General features: G+C 30.4%; 1 protein-coding gene across 1 annotated transcript; it reads left to right on the top strand.

Annotated features, from left to right (window-relative positions):
• Positions 1–734: 734 nt before the first annotated feature.
• On the top strand, positions 735–8,859 carry LOC148311815 (transmembrane protein adipocyte-associated 1 homolog). The gene is made up of 7 exons (XM_088278358.1): positions 735–916; positions 1,301–1,421; positions 3,040–3,335; positions 5,538–5,795; positions 6,544–6,727; positions 7,206–7,335; positions 7,831–8,859. Exons 2-7 carry the CDS (start codon positions 1,318–1,320, stop codon positions 7,999–8,001), a joined length of 1,143 nt encoding a protein of 380 aa, XP_088134484.1. The 5' UTR covers positions 735–916; positions 1,301–1,317; the 3' UTR covers positions 8,002–8,859.
• Positions 8,860–11,095: the final 2,236 nt, after the last annotated feature.

Here is an 11,095-nt window from a genome sequence, read left to right as displayed (position 1 = left end):
TGAAAGTCTGGGCATTTACGGGGCTGACGACCGTCATAGGTTTAAGTTTTTGAGTTTCTGCTTTGTAAAAAGCTTCTTTATATCTCACCAATAGATGTCTCTAGTGAAGTTCTAGTGATTCAAGAACAAGGTTTCTAAATTGGTTCATATACATATACATATATGTAGAACTTCCGAGAGTTCGAGTGATGTGGTTATCAATAATGGGTAGAATTGGTGAATGTTACACGTGTGTAAAGTGATCACTTAAACCAGCCTATGACGGTCGTCAGCCCCGTAAATGCCCAGACTTCCATATTCTTCTTCATCTATGATGAGATAACAAGTATTCGTAATTTATTTTCCAAATTCAAAATAAGGTATATTCACTCAGGAAGAATGTCAGATTTAACAAGCTCAACACATTAAAGATATATATTATCTTTGCACCTACAAATATCTAAATAAAAAAATTCATTTGCGTTATTGGTCTTAAAAATTATCGTTTGAAGTTTTTTATTTATTTAAATATTAGTGTGGTTGAATGAATTAAATCGAAAGAAATTATTAAATGAATCAATCTGATTTCAGGAGTCAAAAGTTTTCTAATTTCTCAATTAATTTGACTAATTAACCACACTGTGCTAAGATTAGGGAACATATTTACTGGAAAATGAATAAAAAAGTATAGTTTGATATTCCTACTGTTAATTCGGACAATTTCCGTGTGCGGTAAGGCTATACATATAATCTGTGAATACATTTTTTCTATGACTATGATCTGACGTATAGAGAGAAACCAAAAATCTCATGAAACGTAAATGACAATCTGCAATCGACTATTATGCATGGTGCGATGTTATTTGTAATATTTATTAATTTGTGAGATATCATTCAACGTATATAACTTAGCATGAGATTATATATTATAGTAAAGGTAAAGCACTCCATTAAATTATTTAATATTTACATGCATATTTTGTTTCTCACTTGTGTAATTGGATAAAGATACTATGGAAATGTCATAATGTCAGACTATTTTAAAACTCATGTTTATATTATTGATTTATTTCGTAATCTATAATCATCACATATATACTTTACGCTAATTTTCGTAAAAATGTTTTTTACAATACATTTTCCCTGTCAATTGAGTCATCTTATGGACTAGAATGTTGTCCCAGAAGTTATATGTATATGTTTATCAATATGTATATTATGCATTGTTTTATTTATGTATGTTCCATATCAATATCTGTTTACATTGTCATTCGTGTTTGCTTTTTGCACAATGCTCAGATTTTATTTTTATATTTCTCAGATAGGAAACTGATCATTATGCCTGAAGACAGTGTGTCCTGGAGCAGTAATACATCTCTTCCTCCAGTGCAGGAAGAGTCATTTTGTAAACATATTCTGTATGTGGAAGTTGCCAATTCTAGGTAAATATATTGATAATAAATATAATTGTTGGGTAATATATCCAAAATAAAACAAGGTTTTTGTTGGATTGAATTCTACATTTATTTATGTATATCTTAATATGTGACGCGTTTCGTCTTCTTAGGACATTATCAAACACCCTGAAACACAAAAGTGTTTGATAATGTCCTAAGAAGACGAAACGCGTCACGTATTAAGATATACATAAATAAATGTAGAATTCACTCCAACAAAAACCTTGTTTTATTTTGGATATATTACCCAACAATTCAATATGGAATTCTTCCAACTGTCTACAGTTACAATAAATAAATAAATATAATGTATATATTGTTTTACTGTCATCCTATGACATACAATTGTGTTACTGGAAAATTATTTTATCATGCAGATGTAGGCAACTCTCAGTCTTCTATCTTTTCCTGTCCTGTGCCTCCTGTTTTCCCATTCAATACAATATATTCCAAATATATTTACTTTTCAATTATTTTTATTATTGTTTTTATTAGTTTTAATTATCATTATTAGTTTTTTTTCAATTATTTGTATTTTTACTCCAAAATTTGAATTCAATTTATTTTAACAGTTTTTCTCAAATAAAAACGCAATTTTAACACGTTTCGGATGGGTGTTTTTTACGTCACCGCTGGCGACGGGATTTGATAATTGTGTACATATAATTAAGACATTAACAAGGACATTGGTACATAATATACTTATAAAAACATTAAATAATTCATTCTTTTCTGACTTTGAAATGAGGCCGGCGCAGAAGGTAAAAATACCCTTCCCGTCCTTAAGCATCAATCGACCGAACAGGTGGAAATACCTTTCCCGTCCTTAGGGCGCTTGTCCACTACCCAGAATTTTGTGTAATTCCGTGTAATTTTACCGTCCGGCACGTCAGTTAGCGTTTTAAAACGACGATTGGCTTGGATTGGCTTGTACTCTTGTCCACCTTTCTTGGAAACAGAGCTTTTGATTGGTGCGTGAACAAGTTGCACGTAAATTCGATCACGCTAAACTGTCGTTTTCATTTTTCAAAACCGGACTGCCCGACGGTGAAATCCCATGTAGTGGACAAACGCCCTTAGTGTGTTAAAAGTTTAAAATGAACAACCATCGATGTAATTAAAATCATTATAATTTGTTTTCAGAGTACGAATATGGGATTTGATAATAGTTATCCCAAATGTGTTGATTGATGATTTTAATTTCATCAATGGTTGAACAACCATTGATGAAATTGAAATCATTATAATTTGTTTTCAGAGTACGAATATGGGATTTAATAATAGTTATTCCAAATGTGTTGATTGATGATTTTAATTTCATCAATGGTTGAACAACCATTGATGAAATTAAAATCATTATAATTTGTTTTCAGAGTACGAATATGGGATTTAATAATAGTTATCCCAAATGTGTTGATAGATGATTTTAATTTCATCAATGGTTGAACAACCATTGATGAAATTAAAATCATTATAATTTGTTTTCAGAGTACGAATATGGGATTTAATAATAGTTATCCCAAATGTGTTGATTGATGATTTTAATTTCATCAATGGTTGAACAACCATTGATGAAATTAAAATCATTATAATTTGTTTTCAGAGTACGAATATGGGATTTGATAATAGTTATCCCAAATGTGTTATTCATGTTCTTCTTGGCGATCCGATTCAACAAGGCGCAGTTGAAACTGAGGGCCACCAGTAGCCCTATATTCCTCACCTTCTACGGGCTGGTTTGGGGAAATGTCATCGTCAGTGTTATAAGATGCATTGTCTCCATGACCGTGAATGCGGCTCTGCCACTCGGCGGCCTGGCTGATAAAGTCCTCTGGGTTACAGTCAGGTTCTTCTTGCTCGCCACAGAAATGAGCGTTGTCATATTTGGATTGGCCTTTGGTGAGTAAAATGAATGCATTTTTTTTGTTCTTCATCTGGTGCACGCCAGTATTACCGAATTTTCTTCAAACCCTTATCTCCGATGGTGCGTATGGCACTTCATCATATAAACACAGTGTTATCTTGCTTTCCCGCAGGGGTAGACAGAGAGAATAGAATGCCACACCACTCTGTCTTTGCAAACATTCTTCGCCTCTGCCACGTTCATGCATCTCCTCATACATACCCGCCGATATTTTCATAAATTAACTATTGCTATTTTTTTTTAAATAAAAGGAATGTCATTTGCGTAACTTATTACTAATGACATCACTTTCCAAAAATGCTGTTTCAAAATATAATAATTTGTATTTGCAATATTGTCTCCACATACCAATTCATTATTATTTATTGTATGTGTTTTATTTATACCATTCAGTACTGGTTATTGCAGGTGTACAAATATTTGTTCTTTTGTTGTACAATGAACAACATGTAGCTTTAACACCTTAACAACCGGTTCCGCGTTAGTGCAGAAATTAGATCCAACTGTTAAGGACCTGTCCCGCGTTATCGCGGATTTATAAGCAGTTGTAAAGTTTATTTATATTTATAACTCAACGCCATCTATTGAGTAAAACAAAACATGCGTGTCCACCTATCCACCATAATTATTTTATTTTAGTACACTTTTTCTAAACTATTTTTTTTTATCAAAACGTATCTACCATGCAAACGCTCAGTATAAAATTAATTTTCATATTTAACCATAAAGTTTTGTTCTTTCATGTAGATATAATTTCATATTGAGGTGTTTTAAAAAAAATACTTTCAACATTACATTTTTACACTGATTATTTAAGGTATTAATAGATTTATATTATCCACTGACACTTCGTGATGGAATTGCATTTTTAATATATTATTAGATTAAAACCAATATTTTTAGCTTTTCCACTTTTTTTATTTGACCAGCGACCGGGTTTCGTCGTTACCGACATCATCAGACTGGTGGGAGGCTATACAAATTGTTATGTTATATATAAAACAAGGCAGGAGTTGATAACCATGATTTGATATAATTTTATTGAGAAACTAAATTAATTTCTCAATTAAATTAATTTCTCAATAAAATTATATCAAATCATGGTTATCAACTCCTGCCTTGTTTTATATATAACATAACAATTTATATAGCCTCCCACCAGTCTGATGATGTCGGTAACGACGAAACCCGGTCGCTGGTCAAATAAAAAAAGTGGAAAAGCTAAAAATATTGGTTTTAATCTGATAATATATTAAGGTATTAATGAAGAAAATCATATAGAAGTTATTAATTAATTTTATTGTATATTTCTCATTGTTAATCACTAGCAATAACGTATTTCTTGATATAAATAAAAACATTAATGTATTATTAATAATAATTATTTGTAAACAACTTGTTTTTCTGGATAAAAATAAAAATGTTAATGTGTTATTCATAATAATTATTTGCAAACAACTTCCTACATTGTAGTTTAAAACTGATAAGAGTTTGTTGTGATACATTTATAAAAGTAATTCATTTGAATAAAAAAAAGATGTACTCATCCCAATAAACTATGATCTTACGTCCACACTGAAAACCAGAATGCCTTGAAGTATTGTTTATTGAACATTTTATACTGAAGTGATATTTTTGAATTTTGCACGAATGAAAAGAAACTTCAGAGTGAAAATATTTAAAACAAAATCATTTTCTTTTTAGCAAGTATAATAAATGGATAATTTTGAAAATTCACTTGGTTAAAAAATCATGGTATTATCTTGGTATTACAATTCTTAACAAAATAAGGGAAATTAAACCTGTAAATAAATAAGGGAGATTCAAGTCTACATTTAATTTGCTACCAAGACACATCATTTATGACATCATTACAAGTTGAAGAGATTATCAATTATCTTTATAAAAATGTGATTAATAGGCCGTATACTCTACTCCTACTCCGTAGCTTGCAAACACTATTCTGAGTATTTAGTATTCGAAGCAGATATTAACGAGAGTGAAATGTCTTTTGCACTACTTTTTTTTCTTGAATACCGCTTCAACAGAGAATTCTAATGTTGCAATTAATACCCTTTAATTTATTAAAACTAATCAAGTAGGTATGTTTAATTCCAATAGGTCTGTTCTACATACATAAACATACATAAAAATCTGGTTGTCTTTCGTTATTGTAGGGCATTTGGACAGCAGGAGCAGTATCCGCCATGTTCTGGCCGCCACTTCGCTTATATCCCTGGCCTTCACACTGACGCAGGGTACCCTGGAGATAGTCCTGCCAGATGACTGTTTCCATATAGATTCACGAGACTTTGACCTTTTCGGTCACGGGGGAATGCTGTTTTGGCTTTGTTCTTCCACCATCTTTACTCTAATATACTTCTGTATATTGCTGCTACCCTGGACGAGATTACGCGAAAGATTGGCTCTGCCAAGTAAGTCTATCAGTTGTATTGTATTTTATTTATTTATAATTAAGTGTCGCGGATTCAGATTTTGGGTTCGAACCCACTCTACCACAATTTAATACCTATTCTCAATAATGACCTGCTTAGGCTCACGAAAATATGTACATACTATGAATTAGAAATATTTGTGTATATAATGGAAACGCAAATATTTACCATTATTTAAAAATAAAACGTTTGTTGAAAATTTTCGATTGGTGGGAGTCAAACTTATTATTCCAGATTTACAGTAAAAAATATGAATAAAAACATACCTAAATAGCATTCCATAGTATGCGAGGGAAAAAGGCAACGGTGTACAAAAGTGTTATTTGCCAATTAAAATTAAAATTGAAAATGCATTAAAATGTCCTCAACTAAAACAAGATGTGTAAAAAGTGTTTATATTTTATGTTAACAGAATTGTAAAGCACATGTAATATATCATTTATCAAATCTATTTTAGAAAATATTTGATGATAAATAAATTCCTGGTGATAATATTGTTGATTTAAAAATTACACTCATGTGCAATTTTATGTATGTAAATGATTTGTTTTGCCTTTAAATCGCCAGCTTGCTAAAAATCTACCATGTATAACATGTTATAATAAAAATATGTAGTACTTGATTTATTTCTCTTGAATATGAACTAATTATTTTAATATAAACTTTTTAACATTGTTTGATGTTAGCTATTTTATTTGTTTTGACATTGAAATATACTTTATTTTAGCCAAGCTGTCATTTTATATTTACATCCTACTGCTTGTTCTATTGGACGGCACTCAAGCAGTGGGGGCAGGTTTGATGAACTGGGGCATAGAAGTAGGATTATGTATGGTGGATGTCACCACTTGTCTGTACTTCACCCTTTTTACTCCTCTGGTGTACCACACATTCCTCAGTGAATTTTTCAGGTAAATATTTTCAGAATATATATTTTTTTTAATACCAGTTTTTAAAAAACCAATTTAACACATTGTTTGTGGGAAACGATTAAAAGCGTATTTTACGCGCTGTTAGTAGAGAGCAAGAGATGCTTATAAGCGTTCTATTTGCTTACTTTTGGTAGAGTGCGAGTGACGCCAAGAAATATTGTACAAATCGGAATTGGGTCTACAGTTACTTGTGATAAGTATACTGAGGGTCGGGCTGCAGACTGAGTATTATTAGGTTCAGGGTTGATGAAAAAACTGCCCGCAAATAATGTGTTAATAATTTTTTAATACCTTAATATTTTCGTGAGAGATGGGTTCGATTCTTTGGGAGGGGGTCAAATAAATATAGCTGAATTTTCTACTCTTAATATTTGTTTAATATTACCGTAAAATGGTACTTGAACCGCAGGACTGACATTGGCAGTTAATATTTTTACAGTGATATAATTTTTTGCAGTGTATCTCAGCCGAGTATAATGTTTTCCTACAAAGCTCAGATGGATGAGGTGATGGATGATGACCAAGTATCATTACCACACCAACAGAGTTTCAGTTCACTTAAGACAGACTCTGACTATATTTATCAGGTAATATAAAATATTTTTTGACATTCTTAGTTACATCTTTGTTTTAGATTAAGATAAATTTACATGTTTACATGTATTTATAGTTCAATTCAGTTCGGTGCCTAGAATCGGCGTTTATTATATGTTCTATTTGCAACAGTTTAAAGGGTATCTAATATAATTAAGTAAAATTAATTAAAAATTATAAGCAAACATATTACACACTGTCTGTCCTTATAGGTATTGTAAATACATCTTCTGATAAAGGCAGTATTTACTTATTATTTAAAAAATACAGCATATTTAGTCATGGTTATGTCTAGAAATAATTTGAATATGAAAATCTTATATAAAAATAAAAAAGTGTAAATAAGAATATTAAAAAAATATATTTTTAAAAAATTAAAAGAATTTAAAAAAAAAACAAATTTATATTTTAAAAAATCATCAAATACTGAAACCTTTAAAATGAATTAAAAAATATTTCTTGAAAAACTACGAAAAACATGATTTCAGAGTAACAGCGTATACGACAGTACTGTGTTTGAGACTGGAGGAACCACTCCCGTCAACCCTCTATACAGTGCGTCTCTCCAGAGTCCTGACAGCATCGCATCAGGGCAATCCCTTGATATTGGTGGGCCCACCATAGGGTACACTCCTCAACCTAACTTCACCGTGCAGTAAGGCCTGACAACCAAACTTCACTGTGTAGTAAGGTATGACAACCAAACTTCACCGTGTAGAAGGTTTAAAACCCAACATTACTGTGCTGTAGAGTCTGACAACCCAACTTCACCGTGCAGTAAGGTCTGACAACCAAACTTCACTGTGTAGTAAGGTATGACAACCAAACTTCACTGTGTAGAAGGTTTAAAACCCAACATTATTGTGCTGTAGAGTCTGACAACCCATCTTCACAGTGCAGTAAGGTCTGACAACTAAATTTTCTGCGCGGTACGGTCTGACAACCAAATTCACTATGCAGTAGGATCTCACAACCCAATTTTGCTGCGCAATAAAGCCTAACACCTAATTTCACCATATGACAACCCACTTCACCATGCGGTAATATCTTATAAACATACTTCACCGCGAAGTGAGATCTGACCACCCAATCAGTAATATCAGATAACCATACTTCACCGTCCAGTGAGATCTGACTACCCAACTTCAACATGCTGTAAGATCTGACCACCCAACATCTCTACGTAGTAAAGTCTGACAATCCGACTTCTTCTGTAACATTTTCTACTTTATGTTAATAGCTGTGACAAAGATAGAACATAGTTTAGTTTGTAAGTCTAGTTCACTACAAATATTTTATTACCAGAGTAACAGAAGTGGTGTAGAACTTAAATATCTATCGTTTCTAACGTTTTTGTGAATAAAATTTAATATGGGATTTGACATAACTTGTCAATTTTATTCTGACAAATTTATCTTAGAATAAAAGATAAAGTGGTAAACATTTTAGATACATGAATGATAAACAACTTAGAAGCAAAAAGTCATTACAATATAAATTATATCACAAGAAAAAAATAGCTATCTACTTCAGGCATTATAGTGATAGATTTTTTTAAAATTTCAGTTAGGATACTAGCTCAGTGGATTAAACATCTAACTGGAAATTAGAGGTACCAGGATTCCAGAGTTGGAATATGTGCTTATTTTTTCCTGTGATTAAATATGGAAATATTATTATTTTTTTATTTTTTATTTTTTTTTATTTATTATTTTTTTTTAAAAAATTTTTATTTTTTTTTTATTTTTATTTTTATTTTTTATTTTTTATTTTTTTTTGAAAATAACTCCTGTAATTGGAGATAATCCAGATTTTGTGAACAAGTATTTGGACACACTCAAAATGTTTTGAATATGGAAATTAACTGTGTTGTAATAATTTTTCTAACTTATTTGTTTCATTATATTATTTTCAGTTTCAAATATGTATCTGCCTGCATCTCTTTAGTGTTAAATTTTAATCCGTAATAATGCCCACACAATGAAAAAATATTTAATTAAAAAAAAATATAAAAATCTAACTGATTTTCGTTTTCAAAAAATATATCTGATTAATATTTATAGTTTATTTTATTATTTTTCATACCATCTGTTTTAGCCTGTATATTAAATTTGTTAAAAAATGTTTTTTTTCTACTTAAGTATGTATTTAATTTTTTCAGATTTAAAATCTTGAATTTTTGGTGCTCTATTATTTTTTAAGTTACTTTTAAAATTTTATTTACTACAAATTGATGTATATGTTGAAAAATCAGTATTATTTGTTTTTAATTATTTGGTATAACACTAATGTAATCAGTACAAGTTTCGAAGTTTTGGAGCAATAATCTGCAATAATGTTTTCAAGTTTAAAAAAAAAATTAAAATACTTGTTGGTAAATTAATGAAAAAGTGTAATCTCATAAAAAATACAAAATCCTCATGAAAAGAGTTTTTGGAATTTTTAAATTTTATGTATATTACTAGATATTTTTTAACAAAAAGTATTTCTATGATCATTTTGCTAGGTTTTATTTTTGTTTAAAAACTTGCGGCATTCCTGGCACTACCATATCCTACTGGCAGTTAAAAGATTAATTTATATCATACATATATTATTTCTCCAAGCTTTAAACCAAAATTTTAAATATCGTCAAGATGATATACCAATTTCAAGCCTTGTAATAAACAAAATGTCCCTCCACTTTGTGCATATATGTATGTATATATAAATCTGTAATCCATATAAACGTTAAATTTTCAAATTAATTACAGTAAAATTATAACTGTAAATAAAATTTCATCTTTAATATGTAAAAAATACTGTGTACATATTATGTTGCTTAATGAAATTAACTTAAAAACCAAATTAAACTTTTTGTTTGTGATAACATAGTCCCCGGTTATACAAAATTTATAAATCTATATTTGCACACGCTCCAAGCGAGTGAATCTTTGATAAATATATGATCTTATTAAGTGCAATCTTAAAGTAGAATAAGCCATGGATATTATGTTATTTGTTTTATGTTATGGGGTAGCAAAGAAAGGCAACTATTCTAGTGACCTTCCAGAACTGGTATATCTTTGGTTAAACTACAATAACTATAAATAACATAACATAAATAATATGGTAAATAATATAATAACATTACAAATCCAAAATTGAGTCAATGCAAAAGTTGGCCAAAAACCTACTGGCAAAAGATCCCGATTCAGAGTTTATTAACAATATACCCGTGGTTAATACGCAGTTTGAGACAGTGCGGTAACTGAGATTGAACCCAAATTTCTCTGGACTGATTATTGACATCGTAATGATTTTTGACTTAAAATGCTGTTTTTTATGCACTTGTGTTTAAGAGTTATGTGTATATCATTTATATAATACATTAAACATGTTATCTCCTTTGACCACAAGACAATCGGTACAATAGATATTGAAATTGTAAGGATATAAATTATTACTCGGGATATTTAAAATTTTGTCAAGAAGGTTAAATCGGAATGTCAGGTGTGACGTCATAAGGGAAGGTGAAGCTTGCACTTTATACAGGTTAGATGTATTTCTACAGCGTAGCATAAAATCTGTCTTGCTAGAGGCCAATACTGCAATAGTGGGAATTGACATGAGAGATATCTCTTTTGTGTTAGTTTTAACAGCATCGGTTCCCTCATTGAATAAACATGTACCCGTAATTACGGTTAATGTTGCCAACTAACTGAAATGCCATTCTTCAAAAAGCAAATTTTGAAAATAAAAATGATTTTAATA

Source organism: Brachycentrus maculatus, unplaced genomic scaffold (assembly GCF_059751285.1).
Source record: "Brachycentrus maculatus isolate JH-2025_06_01 unplaced genomic scaffold, ASM5975128v1 h1tg000056l, whole genome shotgun sequence".
Classification (NCBI taxonomy): domain Eukaryota; kingdom Metazoa; phylum Arthropoda; class Insecta; order Trichoptera; family Brachycentridae; genus Brachycentrus; species Brachycentrus maculatus.
This window is presented reverse-complemented; position numbering and strand designations above follow the sequence as displayed.